Source organism: Brachycentrus maculatus, unplaced genomic scaffold (genome assembly GCF_059751285.1).
Source record: "Brachycentrus maculatus isolate JH-2025_06_01 unplaced genomic scaffold, ASM5975128v1 h1tg000340l, whole genome shotgun sequence".
NCBI lineage: Eukaryota > Metazoa > Arthropoda > Insecta > Trichoptera > Brachycentridae > Brachycentrus > Brachycentrus maculatus.
The window spans coordinates 300,010-326,408 of NW_028281089.1; the positions used below are offsets into that span (position 1 = coordinate 300,010).

General features: G+C 35.5%; 2 protein-coding genes across 3 annotated transcripts in view; both read left to right on the top strand.

Annotated features, from left to right (window-relative positions):
- LOC148303906 (rab GTPase-binding effector protein 1-like) overlaps window positions 1-26,399 on the top strand; it is a 273,584-nt gene that overhangs the window by 28,718 nt on the left and 218,467 nt on the right. The gene's annotated exons all lie outside the window — the stretch shown is intronic.
- Window positions 271-14,156, top strand: dx (deltex E3 ubiquitin ligase). Of its 2 annotated transcripts, none has more exons than XM_088269169.1 (10): window positions 271-667; window positions 2,371-2,574; window positions 5,767-5,985; window positions 7,805-8,008; window positions 8,890-9,068; window positions 9,762-9,879; window positions 10,227-10,471; window positions 11,738-11,886; window positions 12,745-12,853; window positions 13,808-14,156. In XM_088269169.1, the coding sequence occupies exons 2-10, from the start codon at window positions 2,376-2,378 to the stop codon at window positions 14,045-14,047; spliced, it is 1,662 nt and encodes a 553-aa protein (XP_088125295.1). In that variant the 5' UTR covers window positions 271-667; window positions 2,371-2,375; the 3' UTR covers window positions 14,048-14,156. The 2 variants fall into 2 exon arrangements, with proteins under 2 accessions (XP_088125295.1, XP_088125296.1); XM_088269170.1 differs by having other exon boundaries at window positions 413-667; window positions 7,808-8,008.

Below are 26,399 nucleotides of genomic sequence, written 5' to 3' on the forward strand. Positions count from 1 at the left end.
TGAGGACGAGAAGAGCTAACCCCAACAGTCTACAAAGACGGAAAGTTGGAATTGAGCCAGGAAGAATAAGTTTAGAATAATTATTATAACTAAAAAAAATTCAATGGTCAGTACATTTCACCTATATATTTTAGTTTTTGGTGCTAGAAAGAATTGAGGTGTGTCATAAGTAAGAAAAGGTTGCGGGGCACCGTTCAATCTTACGGAAAATCTTTCGTACATAATACGCGTATGTTTAGACTATTGCAGTTTTTCTATCATAGGAGAGTACGTACCTATTGCAAAATAATATAATTTTTCACAAACAAAAAAGATAGTGATACCAACACAAAGATTATATACAAGTACCAACGTTTGAAATGAAATAATTTTGAATTCTGGAATGCGGACAACTTCAGTTTGATATTAAAATGGCGACGTCGAGGTACTGCCCATTGTTGACATGATAGATTTAAAAGTTTTTACGTTGGAATGTTGTGTTTGTGTCACGTTTGGACACGTTAAAAGTTGATTTTAGCGATTTATCCCCAATTTGAGATATATAAGAGAGTGTTTTGTTACCGATAATTGGGATGATACATTATGGGAAGCTGTGGATCGGCTGTTTCCCACGCATCTAGTGGCAGGTTCACGACCGCCAGATGATACTAATCGGATCCAATCATTGGTACATCTTCATTTTATTTCGTGAAATATTTAATTGGCTTCACTTTGCCCAATTCAATAATGGCATGATACTTTCCCTAAGCCTGTATCATGCTATTTGTGAACTTTAAATTTACATTAAATAGTTTATGAAGTATTTATTGTGTTGGTATAAATTATTATCAATCATGTTTGTTATTTGTTTACGATTATTTTTTATATAAATTTTTACTCTTAATTGAATTGAATTTATTGAACCAACATGGTACTCATATTTACAATTTATTTAGTTAAATGACCAATAACCTTATTTCAAAACTAGCTACTGTTTGTCTGCCTCCGTAGTGTTGTGGTTAGCGCGTTTTGTCACCGTGCTCGAGGTCCCAGATTCGATTGTCAGAAAGGGAAAAATAAATAGTACTTAAGTGTTTTTTCACCTTGATATTTATTTAATATCATACATTCACTGACGAGTGATACCATCATTAAGTTAACAATCAGGATAACACTGCATCGTCGCGATGCAGCTATTAAAAAATTACCTTTAAAGAAATAACGGCACATTTAAAATTAAATATGCATAAATATATTCTTCTTCTTCTTCAAACCCTTATCCGCACCCCAATGGTGCATAGAGCACTGCATCATAACACGGAGTTTTATCTTGATGCTTACATGAAGGAAAGGTGATCAGCCATCCGTTTCAGGTACCAGAACAGGGTAATATTGAATAAATATTAGAGTGAAAAAAATCACTTATATTTATTTGACCCCCCCCTGGAATCGAACCCGGGATCTCAAGAACGGTGGCCGAGCATGCTGACCATTACACTACAGAAGCGGACCAAAAAAAGATATTTTATAAAGTGCCATTTTCGTAAAATAAGCGCCCTCAGGGTCGCTTTTTTTTCTTTTTTAATGTTAAATTCTTTTGCATTTCACAATATATTTTAATTTGAAGTATAAAAAATAAAAAAATGTTAATACAAAAAAAGATCCCACAAAGGTGCATGGCCTGTGTGTGGGTATACATTTGATTTTAGGTTATAATAAAAGGGCACTGGCAAGAATACAATAGATATCAGAAATAAAATTATATTAAAAGTGCTAATATAAACTACAAATATCTGATTTTAACAGAAAACAAAAAATCAAAAAGATGAAAACGAAATAAGTTAGCAAATATATACTTATCGTAGTCATACAGGAGAAAGTGACCAAGTGCATGTTTTTACAAAAACGTGATCATCGACTATTTGATATCTTACTAGCTTAATAATGCTCTGAAAAACATCCCAAAGGATTTTAAACTTGGAAGTATAATATATTAACTTGGTAAAAATGACTAACTGCATTGATGTTTATTTTCTTGCCAAGCAAAAGTAACTTAAATGGCCCTCCTGAATATTTTACGTTTTGGTAGTTGGTCACTTTCTCCTGTACGACTACGATATGAGTAATTTTGATCCCACTCTATCGACCAATTCATCTGGAATACACAGCTCCATAAGATACTCTGGAGCCATATTGTGTATTGATTTATACATGAGTAGGCAGAGTTTATACTCAACCCTTTCGGGAAAGCGTAACCAGTGGAGTTTGTGAAGTAGTGGGGTGATGTGACTGAATTTAGAAATTCCAAAAATCAGTCTCGCTGCTGCGTTTAACACTGATTGCAGTCGAGTCATTTTACTGTTTGGTAGACCCGTGTATATACCGTTACAGGTAGCATGGGGTCGCCGCACTGCGTGGTGGTGTGGGAGTGGCAGGAGGGCCCGCGCTGGCTGCCGCACGGGCCGGCGGTGGCGCAGCACCTGGAGCGCGCGCACGCCAAGCAGCTCACGCGCGTGCTGCTCAGCGACGCCGACCCCGACCTGGCCGGCTGCTACGTCAACCTGCGCACGCAGACCCAGTGCATGGACAAGCACGGTACCTACCCCCTATCTCCCCAATGCTACGCTCCCAGGCCGGCCATCGCTCATATTTGTGCTTGTTTATCCCTATGTCGAGCACTATTTTTAATAATTCGAAATGTGGAACACATTGCTCACTCCTTTCAACAACGTCATATATCCAAAATCGTCAATTTTCAGTTGTGTTTTCGGAATGCTCAGAAAATGTACTAGATCCCAGCAAATATGTCGCTTTTGCTGGGATCTAGTACATAGTATACAGGGCAGAAAGTGTTGTGTTTGCATTTTAAAGAAAAGGTATTGTTAAATTTAAGAAAAAAAAAAAACTCAATATTTTTTAAATGGAGAAAAAACATGCAGGTTTTACCTAATAAGATCTGTTGCACAGTAAAAAGTTCAATAAGTGGCTTGATATTTATTTTGAATACATTTTATTATATTTATTAAACTTTAAAAACGATCTCCTGAAAAATCAAGTTTTTTGATTTATGACGTTCTTGAAAGTAGTGAGCGATATGTGCATATTGTGGATATACTGGCAAAAAACGTTAACTCGAAAATATGCAATTTTGACTTAATGATGCAAATTGTTATTTAAAAAAAAAAAAAAATCTCAGTCAAAACAAAAAATGTTTTTTTCTGTTTTCAATTTTTTTCATTTTCAATTTATTTATTTTCAATTAACATATACATTACAAACTAAAAAATTTAAAGTGTAAACATTAAATACATACAAAAATCGAAAATATGCAAGAACTATTGCTTAAGGTGTAGAAGAATCCCGCTTCGGAAAACTCCTTCAGGCACATGGAACAGATCAATATCCAATGAGATATTGTTCAACATAGCGGTAGCTCTTCCTACAGGCATAACCATCAGCAGGTTGGTCCTGTGTATAGGAATGTGAAACAATCTATGCTGACGCTGTCTTAGGTAACTATCGGGAACATACAGTCCAATGTTCCGGATAATTTCAGGATTACCGTTTTGTATAACAAGTCTTTCGCTTAACAAGTAAGATTCTAATTATGTTCGTTATGAGAGGTTCCACTGTATTTCCATATGTGTGTATTTCGTGTGTCACATAATTCTCACATGGAATGCCATTTTTTGCTTGGATTTAATCATCTCCAATGAGACTCGCATTACCTAATAAGAGTGGGTTATGTGTTTGACATTGGAGAACATTATAACTGGAATGGATCTAATGTATATTTTACAGTTTTAAAATGTACAAATGCATTTTCCAGACATTTGATTAATCATATCGCTCACTCCTTTCAACAACGTCATATATCAAAAATTGTAAATTTTTAGTTGTGCATGTTTTCGGAATGCCCAGAAAATGTACTATATCCCAGCAAAAGCGGCATATTTTTAACGTAATATTTACCCGCTACAGGGCAGAAAGTATGTTTTTGCATTTTTAAGAAAAGGTATTGTTTAATTATTTTTTTAAATACACTAAATATTTTTCAAATGGAGAAAAAACCTTCAGGTTTTATCTAAAAAGATATGTTGCACAGTAAAAAGTTCAGTAAATTGCTTGATATTTATTTTTAAAACATTTGATTATATTCATAAACTTTAAAAACGATCTCCTGAAAAATCAAGTTTTTTGATATATGTTATTGTTGAAAGGAGTGACAATATTTGATTAATTAAAAAAAAAATGATGTCAATGAAAAATCAGCAAGAATTATTTTAACATAAGTTAATTGAATAACATTGATTGCTTTCAATATGTGTATAAATGTGACTTTATTTCTACACCTTTTTGGCTTAATCTCATACTCATCGGGGAAAACACCAGTTAGTCGTTAACCGAAATTAAACATCAAGGTGCAAATATGTAACACAGCTACAAATTTTGTTAACCAATAATTGTCGGTCATAGTAGTATGCTTTAGTTAACTGTACAGCGTCACCTCAAGAACATTATTGCGAGAAATAATCATTATTATAAAAAAAAAATCAAATTTGGCTTCCAATAGATACTGGAAAAATCAATATTCAAGTAAAGATTCATCTGTCTCCAATTAAGTTTTTATATTTTTTATATTGCATAGTATATTAATTTAGGTGATACATTTGTAATGATGAATTGTTTCCTAAGACATTTGTATGCCAGAGTCATTGATGGCCTTTGTGAAAGGTCACATTTTCAAAACTTGTTTTTTAATGGATGGACCATTATTCTTATCTGGTCTAAGTGGTTTAAATGCCATATCTGCCTACTTCCTACTACTGCATGCACAAAAAGGATAGAATACTTAGCTATATATCTACTCAGACAGGAAACCTTTAAGGTTTAGCATTCTAATGGTTAAATATGTATTGTAAATCACGTTCAGATAGAAAAAAATATATATAATGCATACAACTTGAAATGCCCGCTGAATTGAAAATATGTATAATGCTGTAAATAAAAGATATATTACACACTCACAACTTCTTACCTGATTCTAATCTTTTGTTTTCTTTATTTACGTTGAGTTTTACAGTTACATTATAGTAATTATTTGATCATTCATATTGCATCTCATTATAATTTTTTATTAAATATTTTACTTATGTACAAACACAATCTGGTCACTATTTAACAGCTGTAGGTAAAAATATCGACCCGTATCGCTAGTCTATTATTAGCTGGTTGTAAGATAATGCTTCTAAGCAATTAGGCCACCTCAGTTTAATAAATACATATATTGATATCTCGTCAGTTGCATTTTCAAGGTTTATGACTTGTCATTGGTTAGTTTAATCAATCACTTCTCAAATCCAGTTTAGACACTCTCGGTTTCCATTCGGACATACATATGTAATAACTTTGTATTTAAATGAAAAAATAAATAGACGTTTTATTTATATCTAATGCCAGTTTCAAACAATCGTGTAAAGAGATAGTGAGTAATAGATAATTCTGATTTAGGTTTTAATTGGTAAATACCACTATTTCTTAAAATCCATTGTGACACGTGTTTCAATGCATTCAGCATCATTTTCAAACAATTTCGCAGTGAATCGAAACACTTGTCACAATATATTTTAAGAAAAACTGGTATTTACCAAGTGAAACATGAATTAAAAATGGATAAATATTACCACAAAGTGACTGCCGAATCAATTGATGAAAAAAATAATTTCTTAGGGTTTGGAGATTCTGCCCGTCAATATTCTGTACGGGTTTTGTTTTGGCCAATTCCAGAGGGGATGTCTCTGGAATGCGCGGTGCGTCGCTCGCTGTACCCGGTGAGCAGTCCGGCGGGGCGCGGCATCCGCTGGGAGCGGCGGTGCGGCGGCAGCTGGGAGCCCCTGCCCCTCGGGCTGCAGTGCGCCCTGGAGGCGGGCGGCGAGGCCCAGGACGGGGGCACCCTGCGCCGCGTCCAGCAGCCCCCCTACCCGCGCACCAAGGCCAGAGACCAAGGTGACTGTGACTTGCCACGCATTCTGTCCAAATTTATTCAACCAGTTGTCAGTCTAGCCCGAGGGTGGCTCAAGTGGCCAAGGAGTTTGAATTGCAAGTGCTATGCCGACTTGTCGGTAGTGATTCAACTAACTAACTAACTAATCATTACCCCGCTTCTCCGCAGGGGTAGGCAGAGAGAATAGAATGAATACCACACTACTGTCTTTGCAAATATTCTTCTCCTCTTTCATATTAATACATCTCCTCGTACATACTCACCGATTATTTCCACTCCTGACCTGGCCACTTTCAAGTATTTGATATACCTGATCATTTCAAGTTTCCCTCTGCTCCTTTTTCCAACTCAATTTGACTAATAAATTTGTTTTACTGTTCTTTTCTCACTCCATATTTCCTTGTTCTATGTGTCCTAACCATCTCGACGCACCTTTCTCAATTTTAACGATAACGTTTTTCTCGGCTTTGTATCCTTTCCTTATTTTACTTATTTTCCTTATTTTACCGTTCATACATCTATCATACATCATTTTGCCGCACATTCGTCTGTGGTATCACATTTTGAATGGATTCAGTCTATTTTCGACAACAAAATTAAATTACTATTTTGTTTGCGGGAAACGCTTAAGAACGTCTTACGTTCTGTTGATAGAGCACGAGAGATGCTTATAAGCATTCTATTTAATTGATATTAGTAATGTTAGTAAATAAGCACTCACCGACTACTTCTGTCTACCGGTTTCGAGACGTACCCGTCTCTTGGTCAGGACATACACTACAATTTAACAATCATGCGAACAACACTACACCACACCCACTTAGTACTATTCACATACACTATCACTACACATGCAAAACATGCAGAGCGAGTTGTTAGTCCCACCATGCTTTGTTAGTCCCACCATGCTCAGTTTCCCAAAAGCATGGTGGGACTAACAACTCGCTCTGCATGTTTTGCATGTGTAGTGATAGTGTATGTGAATAGTACTAAGTGGGTGTGGTGTAGTGTTGTTCGCATGATTGTTAAATTGTAGTGTATGTCCTGACCAAGAGACGGGTACGTCTCGAAACCGGTAGACAGAAGTAGTCGGTGAGTGCTTATTTACTAACATTACTAATATCAATTAAAATGTTTGACCACAAAGTAAATGCTTTGAATATAAATAAGCATTCTATTTGCTTACTTTAGGTAGAGCGCGAGAGACGCCTGCAAACATTGTACAGATGGGAATTGGGTTTGCGATTACTTGTGATTAGTATAGAGGGTCGGGTGGCATACTGTCTGAGTATATAATAGTCAGGATTGAACAATGTGAATTGAACAACCTTTTTTAAAAAGAATTAAAGTTATTATTATTTAAAACGTGGCCATATGAATATATATAGCTCACTCCTTTCAAGAACGTCATAAATAAAAAATTTTCAATTTTCAGTTGTGCATGTTTTCGGAATGCCCAGAAAATGTACTATATCCTAGCAAAAGAAGCTTATTTTTAACTTAATATTTACTTTACTTTACGTAATATTTATTGCATTTTGAAGAAAAGGTATTGTTTAATTATAAAAAAAAAAAAATAGTTATTTTTCAAATGAAGAAAAAACCTTCAGGTTTAACCTTAAAAGATCTGGTGCACAGTAAAAAGTTCAAATTGTGTTATATTTTTAAACTTTAAAAACATTCTCCTGAAAAATCAAGTTTATTGATTTATGACGTTCTTGAAAGGAGTGAGCGATATATGTGCGTATTACAGGCCGATTTGATACAAATCTTGTTTCCCTCGATTGATTTTATTAGTAAACAATTATCTATCCATTTCAGCAGTGGGTGTTCGTCGAGTGCCGCACCAGCACACGGGCTCCAGCACCAAGTCGGCTGTGTCGTGCGGCTCCGGCAAGTCTGTGCACAGCCAGCCGGGGAGCCGCCCGCCCGCGCGCCCGCCGCCGCGGGACCCGCCCAAGGAGACCAGAGACAAGACCAAACCCAACCTGGCCAGGCAGATACTGCACAACCTCAATATTTTCAGTGAGAAAATCTTTTTAAATACTCGCTAGGAGAAGCCTCCGTCTCTATAGTGTAAAATAAATTGTTTTTTCACTCTAATGCTTTGATAAATGACCCTGATTTATCTTTTTTTTTAAAATATAATTATAATTCTTCTTCTTCTTTTTAATGGCTTTTCACTCATCTTGGGTGTTATAGCCTGTGTCGAGTTATTTTTTATTTACACTTTTTACACTTCACTTTCAAGTGTTAGTATTCCTGTTACTGGGGTTAATTTTATTAGTAATGCATAATTATAATCCGACTTGTTTTATTTTTTAAACTAGGTTAGGTTTTTTACATTTATTATTGCTTCTGTTTTGTTTTTTTGAACTGGACAACTTTTAAATAAATATTTTATCAATATCGCAGGAGGCTTATTCCTCTTAAAAACAGGCCACACGGCCTACACAAAGAAGAATTTTATTGACAATTTATTAATAATTATATTCACCACCCTGGGAATTGGACCCGGGACTTTTAGCATGTTTATTTTTATGTAATTATTGATGTAAAATTTGTAATGTAAAAAAAAAAAACAAATGAATAAATAATTAATCTATTATTTTAAGAAATAAAAAGACTTTTTTTATTCACTCATGTTTTTAATAACAACCAACTAGTTTCGGCAACAACCTGTTGCGCTTTTCAGGGTTTAATTTATGACTTAATTATGATAAACCTTGAAGAGGGCAACAGGTTGTTGCCGAAACTAGTTGGTTGTTAATAAAAATGTGATTGGATCAAAAAAGTGGTCTTTTTATTTCTCAAAATAATATATCAATAATTAATCTTTCAGCAGAAGCAGGTGTTGCCACTGTAGTATAGTCGATGTACTGACGATGCGATCTCTCCTTTTGCAGGTCACAAGAGCCCCAGCCTGGCGAGCTCGGGCGCGCCGTTGCCCGGTGCGCTGGTGCCCCCCGAGGGCGGGGCGGGGGCGCTGGACGCGGACTCCTCCAGCACGCGCTCGGGGCGGCGCCCCAGCGTGGACACCATCTCCACCTACCTCAGCCACGAGAGCAAGGACAGCCTCAATCAGGTGAGGGGAGGAGGGGAGATTTCAATTTTGTTCATCATCACCTAATCAGAACCGAGGCTTGTGCTGGTTCTTTATTTTCATGTTTTATATAATAAAATTTAAAACAAAGTATGAATACCTAACTAGGCTTATGCCTATATGCCAAAATGGAGTCAATCATTTACATTTTTTAAATTAAACTTTTAGCATCTAAGATATTAAAAAAATAAAATAACAAAAAAACGTCATGCCGCTTCTCCCACAAGGGTGCCTACCTCTAGAGATAAATGCCACACCACTCTATCTTTACAAACAATCTTCGCCTCTTCCACATTCACGCACCTCATACATACCAGCCAATTATTCCAACTCCTGACCTGACCACATATTTGAAATATTAACTTGTTTGAAATACTGACGTATTTGAAATACTTGATCGTGCCAAGTTTTACTCGGTCGTCCTCTGCTTCTATTTCCAACTAAATTCACCTCTTACATTTGTTTTAACATTCTTTCTTCACTCATTCAATTTCGATCAATCATCTCTACACACCTTTCTTAATTTTATGGATAATGCTCATCTTAGGCTTGCATTATTTCCTTTTATCACCGTTGAAACATCTATCATGTATCGTTTTTATTCACATTAATTTCATTTAGCGTTTTATGTCTAGGAACGCATAAACGAGGTATCACTATATTTGTACGTTACAGCAATCCGTGAGCGACCTCCTGGACTGCAGCATGGGCAGCGATGACGTGTTCGACAGCGACCCCCTCCCGGGCCAGATGTCCCGACCCAAGACGCCCTCTTCCAACGGCAGCATCGTCGGTGAGCCACATTCTTCTTCTGTTCGTATCACGTCAGGTCGTCCTGAAGTCCACTATCACTTGACCATACTTGATGCTAGCTTAAATAAAAAATCTCCAGCAAAATAATACTGATATATTTTAACTATTGTTGGGTAATATATCCAAAATAAAACCAGGTTTTTGTTGCATAGAATTCTACATTTATTTATGTATATGTTAATACGTGATGCGTTTCGTCTTCTTAGGACATTATCAAACAGTGTTTGATAATGTAATTATTTTTGCTTTATAGTTTGCAAATTTTGCATCTTCATCCGTTATTCCAAATCCCGGCAGTGCACTCATCGGGTTGTTTTTCCTCGTCAGGTGTGGACGCGGCGTCCAGCGTGATCTCGGGGTTTGTGCGCGTGGTGGAGACGGTGCAGTGGGGCGCCGTGTGCCCGCCGTGCCTGGCCCCGCTGGCGCCCGCGGGCCCGCCGCCCCCGCCGCCGCCCGCGCACGCGGCGCCCCCCGCCAAGCCGCGCCTCGTGGTGGCCCTGTCCCTCTGCTCGCACATGATGCACCTCGCCTGCCTCAACCGGATGCTCACCAAGCAGCAGCGCACCAACAAGGTGAGACACCTACGACGAGAACCAGTTCTGGTTGTGCCACCCTAATCAACTTGGAATGTGTGGATTTTGCAAAGTTCTACTACTACTACTGACCCTTATCCTCAGCCTGTGGTGCAAAGGCACTGTATCAAATTGACATAATGTTTATTCAATCGTTTATTATATGAAGGCAAGATGATCAGTCCTGCGCATCAGGTATCAATCCAGGGTAATAATTAATAAATATTGTTATTTATTTTTTTACAAACATGTTCATATAATATTAGTATATAACCACTCACCGAGATTTTTATGTCTAACGGTTTCGAGACGTATCCGTCTCTTCGTCAGGACAATCACTACCACAGCATGCAAACAATACCACCCTTCACCACCATAGCACCATTTACACACTTAAAACTACACAAAATGTTTAACATATGCGCTTTTTGGTCGACCCGAAGGACTTCCAAACTTGGAATCTGCCGAAAGTCCCCTACCAACTGATCTACTAGGTGACTTAATACTAGCAAGGACCTTGAGTAACTGGCGGGACAGAATTGTACCTGCGTTAGTAGGTATCCTGGCCTCTTATTATTTAAACATGTGGGGACATATAGTCGCCAACCGATTTACTGGGGAAATCACCATGTCGACATATTGTCGCCATTCAAGTGCAAAGGGTTAATTTACAAATTAGCAAATCTAAAAAATGCGTTAGGTAAAAAAAATGAGGTTTAGTTACTTCAGCCTTCTCCTTCAGCGACTCGGGCTCGCCCACACGGGAGTACGACTACTCCCTGCAAGGTACCAACTTACCATACTTACTAGAACCTTCTTCTTGTGTCCAGTATCCAACAAACCCCTCCCTCTTGGACTTCCACAGTTCTCTATTGGACGCGACTCTCTTCCAGTGCAGGCCCGCCATTTTCTTAATGCTATCGGACCATCTTGTCTGGGGCCTACCCACGCTTCTGCCTCCTGTTCTAGGCCTCCAGTTGAGCACCTTCTTCGTCCATCTATCATGTGGCATACGTGCCACATGACCTGCCCAGTTCCGCTTTTGTTCCGCGATTCTTTGAACCACGTCTGTTACCTTGGTCTTTCCCTTATCCAAACATTCGTTTTTCGATCCTTGAGTGATATGTTTAACATTCTTCTCTCCATTGGTCTTTGTGTTACCCAAATTTGATGTATTCGTCCTGCGTCCTGTTCTACACTTCTGGTCACTGTTTTACTATGACAAAATATTATCATTAATTCACATTCTTTATTTTGTTGATACAGGGCGCCCTGTACATCCAGTGTCCGGTGTGCTCCAAGGTGTACGGGGAGATGAGAGGCAACCAGCCCCCGGGCACCATGGGCTGGGGGCTGCAGGCGCAACCCCTGCCCGGTCAGCCGGCCTCTACGCATACCATTCAAATCACATACAAGTTAGTACATTACTCAAATATTGTAACAAATATTTCTCTTCATATACATATGTGCTTTACATACTGTACTGCAATACTGAGCACAGAGAAAAGGCGAATCTCTTTTAATTTGAGGTTTAACTTATTTCATATATTAAAACGCATTGTTAATTTTGTGGTATGGTAATATAACACTCTCTTTATCATTCATCGTTAATTTTGTGTAATATGTATATACTACTTAAAAACCCCACTTCACGACTACCGGTTCTGGAATAATTGTTCCATCATCAGGTCAACAGTGGAGCTGATGATGGAATGGTTATTCCAAAATGGGTAGTCATGAAGTAGTGCTTTTAAGTGGTTTTACACTAAGTGAACGATGAATGATGAGAGTGAGATTTACATATTCAAAGAGCACTTGGCAACAGATATTACGGGTCTAACTAACTAACTAACTAACCATCACGTCGCTTCCCCGCATGGGGTAGGCAGAGAGAATAGAACGCCACACCACTCTGTCTTTGCAAGCATTCTTCGCCTCTTCCACGTTCATGCATCTCCTCATACATACCCGCCGATTGTTACGACTCCTAACCTGACTACTTTCAAGTATTTGGTATAGCTGATCGTGCCATGTTTTTCTCGGTCTTCCTCTGCTCCTTTTTCTAATTACATTAATTAATTAATTAAATAATTATTAATTAATTAATTAAAATAATTATAATATTTAATTAATTATTAATTAAATTGTAATTATTACGGGTCGATATGAAGATTTTTCTCCTGTGCTTAGTTCAACAGTGCAGTTAACCCTTTCTGCATGGATTTGTGGCGTGTGCATGTAAGTGTTGTGTTGTAACCGTGTGTTCTGCGTAGCGTGGTGTCGGGCGTGCAAGGCCCGGAGCACCCCTCTCCCGGGCGGCCGTACTACGCCGTGGGGTTCCCCCGACAGTGCTTCCTGCCGGACACCCAGCAAGGCAGAAGGGTCAGTATACAATATTCTATCAGCTACCTTTGGTGTCATCCTGCACTCTGTCCCGAGTCCTCTAAATGTCTGCAGGCAAGAACCGATTGCATGACAGATACGTGAGCAGTCGTGATTGTCAACTGCAGTTGACTGGAGATTTTTGCTTTGAAACCACCGATTCTCAACTTGCAAATCTACTTGGCGAATTGAACAAATCGAAGTAGTTAAGCTGCCGGTCTTTGGCATATTTAGATTCCTGTTTTTCATATAAAGTTAGCATTGTTATTAGAAATAATTTGAAATAAGATATAATTTTATTATTATTTTTTTTTAAATTTATTGGCAAAGCACTTAATTTTGGGTGATACCTGCCATACTAGTGATTTTACTTAAACAATTTTTTTTTTTTATTGATTTTTTTTTGGGGTCACACGCTTTTGCCATACTTTTTTATATGTTTAATGATCGCACCGTTAACATTTTTGGAGTTGATTGACAATAGGTGTTGGACCCCCTTGGTGAATCACCTTGGTTCCGCAAAATCAAGATTCCCAAGCTGAATGTGTCCCTTCTGTGCAGGCTGAGGATCGGACACACAGTACTTGCATCCCACCTCAAAAAGATATAATTTAAACATAAAGTATTTAACCATGTGCTGTTTTTTTTTATTTATTTTTTTAAATAATTTTTTTACTCTTTTGATTGTTTTATAGAGCTTAAATTTACAGAAGATCAAGGTTTTCATTGATATCTCAACATGGATGATTGTTTTTTTACTGAGATGGGGATATTGAATATATATTGAAATCTTTGACAAATATAGCATGTGTCAAAGATTTTGTCACAATGTAAAAATGATTAAAATTAGAATGTGTAACTATCTACCTGGATTTTTCAATATTTTTTTGGGGACCTTCCGGAGACATCTGGTTTGAAGTGCCGAAGTGTAGTTTGGTTTGTTTGGCCGGGCAGGTGCTGAACCTGTTGTCCATCGCGTGGGAGCGGCGGCTCATCTTCACCATCGGGCGCTCGGTGACGACGGGGCGCGAGGACGTAGTGACGTGGGGCGGCGTGGAGCACCGCACGGAAAAGGGGCAGTTCTCGGGCGCGCAGGACGCCGCGCTGTTCCTGGAGCGCGTCGTGCGCCAGCTCAACATGCGCGGCGTCAGCGACGGCCAAGACGAGCAGGGGCTTTACCAGGAGCTGTCCTAGCGCGCTCACAACTCATTCATCATCATCAACACCACCCTCCCACTCTCCCCGACAAATCATCCCAAGGCACAATTAAATTTTAACAACGAAAAGTGGTTAACAAACTGTTTTTACTTTTATAATATCGTAGTCGTCCAGGAGATAGTGACCAACTACCAAAAAGTAAAATGTTCAGGAGGGCCATTTGAGTCACTTTTGCTTGGCAAGAAAATAAACATCAATGCAGTTAGTCATTTTTACCAAGTCAATATGTTATACTGTCAAGTTTAAAATGCTTTGGGATTTTTTAAGGGCAATATTAAGCTGGTAAGATATCAAATAGTCAATGATCACGTTTTTGTAAAACAATGCACTTGGTCACTTTCTCCTGTATGACTACGATATGTATTATTTTTTCCAATCGTTTCCAAATCTTTATCATCGCCTGTGCAATATCTTAATCTTATCTTAACTATTTTGTATAATCTTCACCATATTAACACATTGTTAGTGGAGGGGGTTTTTCATCAACCACGACTCTAATTTAGGGTCGTATACTAATCACAAGAAACCGCAAACCTAATTCCGATCTCTACAATGTTTTATGGCATCTCGCACTGTACCAAAAGTAAGGAAATAGAACGCTTATAAGCGTCTCTCACTCTCTACCAACAGTATTTTAAAGACGCTTTTAAGCGTTTCCCGCAAACATTGTGTTAACATACGACATAACCCCAGATTTGAACGATGGTAGAGCTAATTTTGATTGGTTTGGCTTAAAGCCACACCCTTCCAGGAAACTCGGGCGTCGGCTCTATGCAGTTTCCACTGTCCAATTACATTTGATTGATCCATTACGAAAAAAATATGTTTTAACACATCATCGTTGGGCGCGATATCATGGCAAATTGTTTGCGAGAACAACATCTGTCACATGGCGCATGCATCATCCGGTAGCTAGTTCTTAACGAGGTAGCTGGCTCTATTTGAGAGTAAAATTCTTTTTTCAATAATTCTCTTAGTGAATTTTGTTACATCCAATTTTTATTTTTAAATCCAGTTTTCTTAAAAACCGTAAAAGCAATAATTTTTTGCTCAATAACTCTATACCATATATGTATACACTTATGTTTTATTATACCACACCGCTGTTGTTTCACCCAACTATAGCCTAAATGTCCTCTATTATTAGATTTTTATTACAACTTCAAATATTTTTTTTAATTACATGATTTATTTTGTTGGTACATACTTATTAAAATCTTGGGAAAAAGATTCAAGTGTTTTAATGGGAAGTTTTCATAACATTTTAATCTGATATTTTATTTTCCGTCGGGTCTAAGCTGTCAAGTTGACAGCTCAACCTAAGAAATTATATATATTTTTAAATTATAAAAAAAACATTTTTGGGAGTTATCCACATTTTATTTATTTTGAAGACTGAGACAGTTTATACATATATATTTGGAAAATTTTATATTACACAGTTTCAGTATAGTTTATCTCAGTATAAAGATGCGAAGTGTGAGGGTAACCTCTGTAATTGGTGACCAACCAGTGTCCAACTCACTAAAATACTGTTTTTCCGCTAACGAATTTCGGATACAAAAGTGATATTGATATTTAGGATTTGTATAGAATCTTTAAAATCCTTTTATATGTAGAATATGTTTCTTCCGATATTCCTCCCAAGTGGAAATAACTTATTAATAATATAAATAAAATTTACGCATGAGATCTATAAATATATATTTCTACATTGTGAATACTTATAAATTCTATTTTTTATATATTGCTCAAAATTATTTTAGTATAATTATTATTGATCTGGCAACAACTTGCCACTTACTATAATTTGAAAAGCCATTACATAGTTAACGCAAAATTTGTTTAGTTTTAAGAGAAATTATTCATATTGCAGCTTTTAGTTAAAATTATTTGATTGTAAAGTTTAACACAAATCCCTATTGAGTTGTTTTGGACTTTTTTGATATACATTTTATTGGATGTACTCTGAGGTGGAAAATAGCATACATCTATTGCGGTATCAAATAAGACAGACCTGAGATATTCCAGGTGAATATGTGAGCATGGTACTATGTACCCTTACTGCGAATCTCGTGTGATACAAACTCTATCACAATTGTGGAATCTCAAATGAGAATATTCCATTGTTTATAGTAATTCTTCCATTAGTAAATGTCTTCCAAATATTCATCATATATGATATATTTACAATGTTTAGAAAGAGAAATAAAATATTTAGTATGTAAAAAGTTTATCATCATCATAAAGCATTCTATTTATTACTCATTTATTTTAGGTACTTAATTATAATTTTTATGGATATATTATATTTTAATGTGTTCTAAAGGAATTGGAGTTTTGCCACGGCTCAGTGATAATGCGACAGGTTCATTATTCAATTCCTCGCATTTTCTTTGTAATTTCTTATTTTCCGTTATTTGAAAAAAGTATATTTTTTTTAATATTATTATTATAATGTTTATAAAAATTTACAATACAGCTGTGTTTAAAAATATATATTTTGTTAAATTTAAAAAATTGCCACTTAACCCTAGACCACAAACTCGTTTTAATGTGCCTAAATATGGGACTATCGTAAAATGTATAAGAAACTCACATTTTACTAAAAACATTTAAAAATAAGTGCAACATGTTTTTTTAGAACTTTACATACATTTTTAATTAATGTTTTACTCAGTAAATACCACTATTTCTTAAAATCTACTGTGACACGTGTTTCGATGCATTCCGCATCATTTTCAAACAAAATGATGCGGAACACGTGTCACAGTAGATTTTAAGAAATAGTAGTGTTTACAAGGTAAAACATTAATTAAAAATGGAAAATTTTACCACAAAGTGATTGCCTTTATATACAATACAAACATAAAGTATCGATAAAAAAAAAATATGCTAGTTGTTACTACATTCTTTACATGTGTTGCCTCGGTGCTTCCCACAGATTGGATGTCCGTCGTAAATTTAACGAATGTTCTGTAATCTAGGGTTAATACTTCAACACATCATTCATCACCTAATAGCTCACCTAATGTGTGTACATACATGTGTATGTATTTTGCAATATTGTATTTTGAAATACGAAAATTGTCTTCCTGTTATTTTAGTAAAATGTTACTTATATTAAAAATCGTAATTATATTCTAATGAAATGTATTTTTTGGCTTCCTACAAATTATTGTGATTTTTTACACATTTTTACATATGAACAAAAGCAGGCGGTTATAAGAAAACAAATCGATAGTAATATTCTTTATAATCATTTGCCCATGGCCAATATGTATAGTAAATAAATTTATTTTAAGTCTTTTAATATTACGGTCAGTGCTGTGACTGATGCAGCTAATTAAATGATTTTTAATATATTATTAGATTAAAACCAATATTTTTAGCTTTTCCACTTTATTTTTATTTGACCAGCGACCGGGTTTCGTCGTTACCGACATCATCAGACTGGTGGGAGGCTATACAAATTGTTATGTTATATATAAAACAAGGCAGGAGTTGATAACCGTGATTTAAATTAATTTCTCAATAAAATTATATCAAATCATGGTTATCAACTCCTGCCTTGTTTTATATATAACATAACAATTTGTATAGCCTCCCACCAGTCAGATGATGTCGGTAACGACGAAACCCAGTCGCTGGTCAAATAAAAATAAAGTGGAAAAGCTAAAAATATTGGTTTTAATCTAATAACATATTAAAAATGCAATTCCATCACCAAGTGTCAGTGGATAATATAAATCTATTAAATGATTTTTGTAGTTTGTATTTCCATCATCTACCCATTCCGGCTGATTTTTGTAAAGATCGAATTATTTATATAGTTTCTACATAATTATATATTTATTTTTAATTACTCTATCTGTGAAAAAATTAAATCATGAAATGTCCTATGCGGAGGCCTTATTTAGGTTAATTTTTATTGGATATTTAAGAAATGTATGTACAAATATTGAACAAAATATTGTTATAACAAGATGGTATGTTTAAAAAATCTTGTTTTGCAAAATATCGTAAAGTTCTTTTAAAACTTTTCGGCTAAATTATTACATATTTAGATTAATTTTATGTAAATGATGTATTGTTTACATGGGTATATATGAATTATAAATAGTAAGCGGTCAGTATTATAGTTATCTATATTCTTTAAGCCTAACCTAGTGTTCATCTGAAATGACCTAACCTTACCCAACCTAGATAATATATAGTGTAAATGAACCAAACCTTACCAGATACAATATGTATGACACAAGTAGCCAACCCGACCCAAACAAATATCATAACTCTTTGTGGCGCAGTGGTTATCTCGCTGTACTGAACTGTGCAAGATCCTGGGTTCGATTCTCAACTCTGTCTCAACTTCGTAATATGTCTTTTCCTTCTAACCTCTTATCTGGACTCAATGGTGCATAGGGCACTGCATTATATCGTAGCAGCAATAACATTTGAAAAAATGGTTTTGAAAATGTTAGAATAATAACCCCACTAAGACTTTTAGAACCATTATGCATATAGCGCTACCATTGTATAGATGCAGTGTTATCTTGTTTGCAAAATTACATGAAATTTGGTGTTAGTTCTTCTTCTCAGATGTTAAAAACTGTAACTTAAAATGTTGACTCTGCCGGGAATCAAGCCCAGGACTTCATGTACTGTAGCCAAATGTGCTAACCGCTGATCCATCAAGGCAATTAAACAATTGGTCGGACTGATATGAAATTAATTCAATCTGGCCTGACCTTACCAAATTCGACTGAATATTTACCTCACATAACCAACCATGACCAAATACATGACTGCATACCTTACCTAACTAAACTTGACGGCACTTTTACCTTACCTAACTAAACATGACAGCTTTTTACATTACCTATCGTTTAATTTTTATATTGCAAAATTATAACTGAATAAATAAGATACATTATTTTTAGATTGTAAATATAAAATAGTTTATTTGTTAGACGATACAATATAAAGTAGTGCCAAATGAAGGATATAGATTGAGTAGTGATTTAAAGTAAGTAGTTCCATGACTATATAATGTGCCTTAATAAAGAAATAATGAATCTATATTTTATTATTATATAAATTTACGCCACTATTTGGTAAAATATTTTGTATTATATATAGTTATCAATTTTTACTATATTATGTTTCATAAAAAAATTTATGGAATCAATAAAAGAAATTTAGTAAAACTGGTCTTTTATTTCACATTTGATGAAAGTATCTTTGAAAGTATGATGTGTATGCTGTGGATATGTTTACACACAGTGTTTGCATTACTGAATCTGTCTCCATCTGTTTTGGAATAGATGGAGACAGATTCAGTAATGCAAACACTGCTACTACTACTTAATAGAATTTATCTAAGATTATATTGGCATATAACAACATCTTTTATTTACTGCCATATTCAGTTAGGTAGATTGAGTGATTATTTGCATAAGAATTAAACCGTGTCACTACACGGTTTAATTCTTATGCAAATGACGCCCAGCACTCTGGGCGTCATTTTTTGATGAATAGCATAGCAATGGGTAGCGGCTTTCGCCGACTGTCTCCATCTGTATTTGAATAGATGTAATATATAATTTATCTAAGATTCTAACCGGACCAATTAAATGAGATCTATCAGTAAGTAGTATAATAACATAACTGCCATCTTCAGTTGAGTAGATTAACTATTACTACCATCACGCCGTTTCTCCGCAGGGGTAGGATGGAACGCCACACTCTTCTGTCCTGACATATACTCCTCGCCTCCGTCATATCCATACATCTAGTCATACATGCCCTCCGATTACGCAGACTTTTGAAACCGCCAGATTAAGTTTTTATTTATAAAACAATTGAACCGCGCTACGCGGGGTGACACCTCTTGATGAATAGCATAGAAACAAGTAGCTTAGGCCGATGTCTCCATCTGTATTTGAATATGTATTACAGAATTTATCTAAGATTCTAACCGGACCTGGTACAGTGAGATCTATTAGTAAGTAGTATAATAACATTACTGCCATCTTCAGTTGAGTAGATTAAGTAATTATTTATAAAACAGTTAAACCGTGCTACGCGGGGTGACATCTCTTGATGAATATCGTAGAAACAAGTAGCTAACGTCGATGTCTCCATCTGTATTTGAATAGATGTACAAATTATATTATTTATCATGACGTTCTAACTTGACAGCGTACAGTGACATCTATTGGTGAATAGGAAAATAACATTACTGCCATCTTCTGTTGGGTAGATTAAGTGATTGTTCACTTAAGAAATAAACCGCACTGCGCGGGTGACATCTTTTGACGAATAGGGTAGATACCGGTAGCGGCTTACGCCGACTGTTATCCACGGGTTTCTATTATTTTCTTGGTCGAGTTTCGACCTTAGATAGAATACGATAGAAAAACATGCAATTTGACTTCACACTATTGGAATATTTACAGTTTATATTATAAATAATAATAATCAATCGCCCACAACTAGATTTTTTTTCAATCGAGGTAACATTTAACATAATTGAATATTTTTCATGAAACAGAGTTTTGTATTGAAAGTTTTTCTCCGAAATAAATACATTGTTATGAAAATAAAAGAGCCATTGAAAGGTAAGGTAAAGGTAAGGAGTTTAAAAAAAAAACGATAAAAATATTTTTTTCAATTTATGAAAAAAAAATCAAATTCCAATATTTAATCTAAAAAAAAAATTGTACTAGGAAACATGTCTGGACCCTCACGCAGCCGATCGCTTAAGGAATCGGATGTTAGCAAGTTTCCCCTTAAAACGCCATTTTTATATTGAGAAAGCAAGTTTTTCTTCGAATAATAATATAATAAATATATGATTTTGAAAAGAAAAGAGTTATCGAAAGGTTAGTACCTAGTTTAAAAAAAATGAATTGCCTGCTTCCAGTATCATTTTAATGTTATGCCTCCATAGTGCAGTGGTAAGCGCGCCAGGCTATGCTTGGGTTCGATTCGCAAGAGGTTTGAAATAAATATTAGTGATTTTTCAGTCTAATATTGATTTAATATGACCTGAAGCGGAAGGCCGATCACATTTCCTTCGTGTATTATATAAGATAACACTTATATAAGATAACACTGCTTCTATACGATCAGGGGCGTGCATTCCGTACAGTAGAAAAGCAGTGCCGTTCCTAACCCACCCGCGTGACAAAAACGCAACCAGTACCTACTCTACCTTACTAAGTAGTACCAGCTTACCTTACTGCCTACCTCTACTGCCTACCCTAATCCTAATTCTCTGTGCACGCCACTGTATACGATGCAGTGACGTACGCACCATTGGGTGCGGATAAGGGTTGGAATAGAAAAATAAATTCCAGTATACGCTGGTTAAATACCAAAGGGCCAAACGCAAAAAAATTAAACTCTTTATTCCAAAAATTTTATCGAAATCGTCAACATTTTTATATTCGAAAATAATGCGTTAGAAATGTCCATTTAATGAAATGTAGAATGTAGAATCATGGGTGTATTTTTTGAATATGAAAATGTTGACCATTTAGATACCATTTTTGGAATAATGAGTTTAATTTTTATATTATTCTCAATATTGTTAATATTTAAAGTATTTACTTTGTGGTTAGTCATTTTTATTTTTTTATATTTTATTACAAAAATGTTAGTATCTAATAATAGTATAAATATCGCTCACCCCTTTCAAAAACGTCAAAAAAAAAATCGTCAATTTTCAGTTGTGCATATTTTCGGAATGCGCAGAAAATGTACTATATCCCAGCAAAAGCGGCATATTTTTAACGTAATATTTACCCGCTACAGGGCAGAAAGTGTTGTTTTTGCATTTTGAAGAAAAGGTATTGTATAATTATTATTTTAAAAGTACTAAATATTTTTCAAAAAACATTAGGTTTACCTAATTATATTCTCATTATATTCTTAAATTTCAAAACGATTTCCTAAAAAATCAAGTTTTTTGATATATGACGTTGTTGAAAGGAGTAAGCTAGATATTGGTCTTTGATATTTATTTTTAAAACGTTTGATTATATTCATATACTTTAAATACGATCTCCTGATTTTATAAAGTTTTTTGATTTATGACGTTGTTGAAAGGAGTGAGCGATATAACCACTCACCCGGTGAGTGGTTATATACATCATTAATGAATTTTTTTTTGCGTTGTGTTTTTTGGCATTTAACTAAGCATTTATTTAAAAAATCGTCGCGTACTGACTTTGAATATTTGAGAGTCTACCCTGAACGTCATTGAAGAATACTCGTATTTTCGAGTAGCCGTGACGGGCGAGGACGCGGAGAGCTGGTCGTAAGGCGTTGCGCAATCTGGACCCGATCCGCGCACCATCATGTACTGTCCGTGTATCGGGAGCAATCACACCAAACACGATGACCAGTCGGCCCACTTGGCCGGATATGGGCATCGCCTTGCCGGCTGCGGCCAGCGAGCCCCGCTAGCTGCGCTACCCGACCCCAGGGGCGCTGCACCATTCGAATCACATTTCTACTTGCCATTTCTTCTCTGGTCTCAATCCTGTGGTGTCTCAATCTGCAGCAACAAATGATATCTCCTTTGCCATTCTGGTTTGTTCATTACCCAGATTCTTGTCAAATGACAAGAATATTGCTGGTTAAATAACCAGCCACTCTACCACTAAGAATACCACTCTACCAATCCAATCACAGTCTGGGAGAAGAGTTTAACGTGGTTTCCTCCCAGCAAATGAGCAAATGCTGAGAACTTCCTGATTGGTCCACACTAGATTATTCGTCCTGTTACCAACACATAGGAAAATAAAACATTTTTTTTAGCTAGAAGAAACAAAAATCCATTTAATGAGCTGAACGCCCTTCTAAAAAAATACCAATCCTTTGGGCAAAATTAAGTTTTGTATTTTTATTTCTTGGTGGAACTGCATTTTATATAATAAAACAACAACTATATGTTTTTCCACAGTTTATGCAAATGCGCTTACCACTTCACATTGAATCTCTTATATAATGAACATTTCAAATAATAATTTTCAATACTCAGAATGGTGATGTCGGTATCGACGAAACCCGGTCACTGGTCAAATAAAATAAAATTTGTATATTCAAAGTATTTGCTGCACTTTGTGGTATGGTAATGGTAAATACTGAGGTCTACAGTTGACCTGGTGATGGAATGATTATTAGTGAAGTAGTATTTTTAAATGATATTTCACAAAGCGAACTATGAATGATAAGGAGAGTGTTATATTACAATACCACAAAGTTAACAATGCTTTTAATATAGGTGCAAAATATGGTATATTGTATAATTTATTGCGAGTTAAATATTTGGTTACCTAAAAATATAACTATAGGTATTATTGTCTTATTTAATTTAATTTCATTAATTGATTCAGCAGTCACATCTATCTATTTTTAATTTAAGTTTTACTTGGTAAATATTACTATATATTTCTTAAAATCTATTGTGATACGTATTTCGATGCATTCCTCATCATACGGGGTTTGAAAATGGTGCGGAATGCATCGAAACACTTGTCACAATAGATTTTTAGAAATAGTGGTATTTACCGAGTATAACTAAAATTAAAAATAATTTAATTTAATTTAGATTCCATGGTTTTGTATTCCGATGCAGTATTCGTTGAGAGAAACATTTTTGGGACAAGGTGAAGTAACCGTAGGTATTGCAATATGTATTATTTCTTACAAACAACCCGACCTACTCGGGCGACAGTCGCTCTCGGCAGGTCGGGTCAGATCTGCTTACAGATGTGACGTCATGTTTATTTTTACAAATCCCTTAGGTATCGCAAGGTTACACGAGGACTCCGAACCTCCTATACACAAGCTAGGACACAAAATGCCGAACCCTCTTCTAGTGGATCGGAAGGTCTGTTGATGACAGTCAGCAGTCCGGCTTCTCCTGAGGAGTGCAACGTGGTTTCCTCCCAGCAATGAGCAAATACTGACAAGTTCCTGATTGGCCCACACTAGATTATACTTCCTGTTCCCAACACAGATTCAAATAAAGACATATTTAATTAGTTAGAAGAAACAAAAATCCACTTAATGATCTATAAACCTTATAAGCGAGGTAAATAAATAAATGTAATTCCCATACAAAAAACTCCTATACACACACATATCGCTCACTCCTTTCAAGAACGTCATAAATAAAAAATTGACAATTTTCACGTTTTCGGAATGCCCTGAAAATGTACTTTATCCAAGCAAGAGGCATATTTTTAACTTAATATTTACCCGCTTCAGGGCAGAAAGTGTTGTTTTAGCATTTTGAAGAAAACTAAAATACTAAATATTTTTCAAATGGAGAAAAAACATTCAGGTTTTACCAAAAAAAATCTGTTGCACAGTAAAAGTGGCTTGATATTTATTGTTAATACATTTCATTATATATTTAAACTTTGAAAACAATCTCCTGAAAAATCAAGTTATTTGAAATGTGACGTTGTTGAAAGGAGTGAGCGATATATTATATACAAACACTCGATTACAGCTGTTATCCTTTTCATCTCATCCTTGACTTATTCTTGTTCCCCAAACTCAAAAGACCTTTGAAAGGAAGAAGACTTGAGACGATTCCCGAAATTAAGGCAAATGCGACGAAGGAACTGAAAGACATTACAAAAGAAGCGTTCCAGGACTGTTTCCAAAAGTGGAAACAGCGTTTCACACACGACAAATATATTCAAGGGATCACACATCCAGCCGTAAACATTTCCAAAGCGCTGAAAATATCTAGGCAGTCGAAATATCATTTGAAACAGTGATGGGTGATAAAAAAATGAATTTAAAAGAAAACGACTTCGTTGAAAGAAGTTGGAACTTAATTCGGTTTTTTGGATTCGACCACCTAAAGCTAATCACGCCTGTCTGTGTTTTTAAGATTTGGTTGTGTATTGCATATTTTTGGTTCTTAATACATTTGGCAATTTGACATCAAAAGAAAAGCTGTAAAAATATGTATATATTTTTCCAGCTATAAACATATTCCAGCATATTTCATATTCTATAAAAATATAAACATATTCCAGATATAAAAATATGTTTTGTTTATATTTAAAATATGTTTATATTTTTTTTTAGAAAAAGTAACGAGTATCACCCCAATCGGGCAACAGAAAATGAAACAGTGATTTAATAGTTACATCTCTAATTTGAACGTAGCCAGTTCGGTTTCGTGATTTTTCGTCGTTCTAAATATTTTCTAAAACAATAAATATTCACACGATAATGTCAGAATTTACGATATTTTTCATGCAATAAATGTCAAAAATTATACAACTTTCCGATACATCAATCTTTATATTTATTATACTGAAAATTGACAATAACGTTCACACAACCGTACAAGGAAACAAGACTTTTAATGGGTCTATTCTGTAAAATTCATTCACGATTATTTTTGAAAACAGTAATAATATTGCAACACGTCACTCGTTTTTAATTTGTCCATATGGACAGATAATTTGTGGCTTATGCTATAAAGTTTTGCATGGGTGTTTGACATTTTTAAAACGTAAATTTATTTAAAAGAAAAGCTTCTTTTTTCAATACAAAAACGGTGTTTAAACATTCTTCACAATCTTTATTCAGAGTAACTGTCCTTCGAACGGAGTTCACCTATGTTTCGAATGGCTAGTGAGTACAACTCATGTTTTAGCCAACTTAACATTTTCATTTGCGGAAAATCTGTGATGAAAAGTCGAATGGTCAGCATATTGTCTTCTCAGGATCTTTAAAAACTATGCTTCCCTATGTATGTCCCTACTAGAATCAACATCACACACACACACACACACACACATTCATTCATGTGCTAGATCTACACTAAATATTTTGTACTAATCTTTATGTTTCTGTGGTTATTATAATTGGCTTATTTAATGTACATATATCTTTTAATTGTTTTGTTTTACATACGTTGCTGTTGTTAACCCAAATAAAAATAAAATAAAATGTAATCACGTCAATTGTTACCTGGGTTTGAAGAAAATTAAGTGCGATTTATAGTATGTGGGGCCTTAAAAAATAGTAATTTATAAGTTTTCTCCATCTGGAGAGATCTCGCAAACCAACTCATAATTGCAACTCTTGGGTTCTCCAATATGGCGAGACGTCCATCTCATGCCAACAGGTTATAAGTCACCTCTAACGATATGTATCGCGCGTCTGGTAATATCATTTTACGGGATGATTGTTTACGGGATGATGACCGTTGTATCATCGCTTATCCTATGCTCGTTTAACAACTGAGAACAAATCAAATAACATGATGACCGTTTTCGCCTTTGTT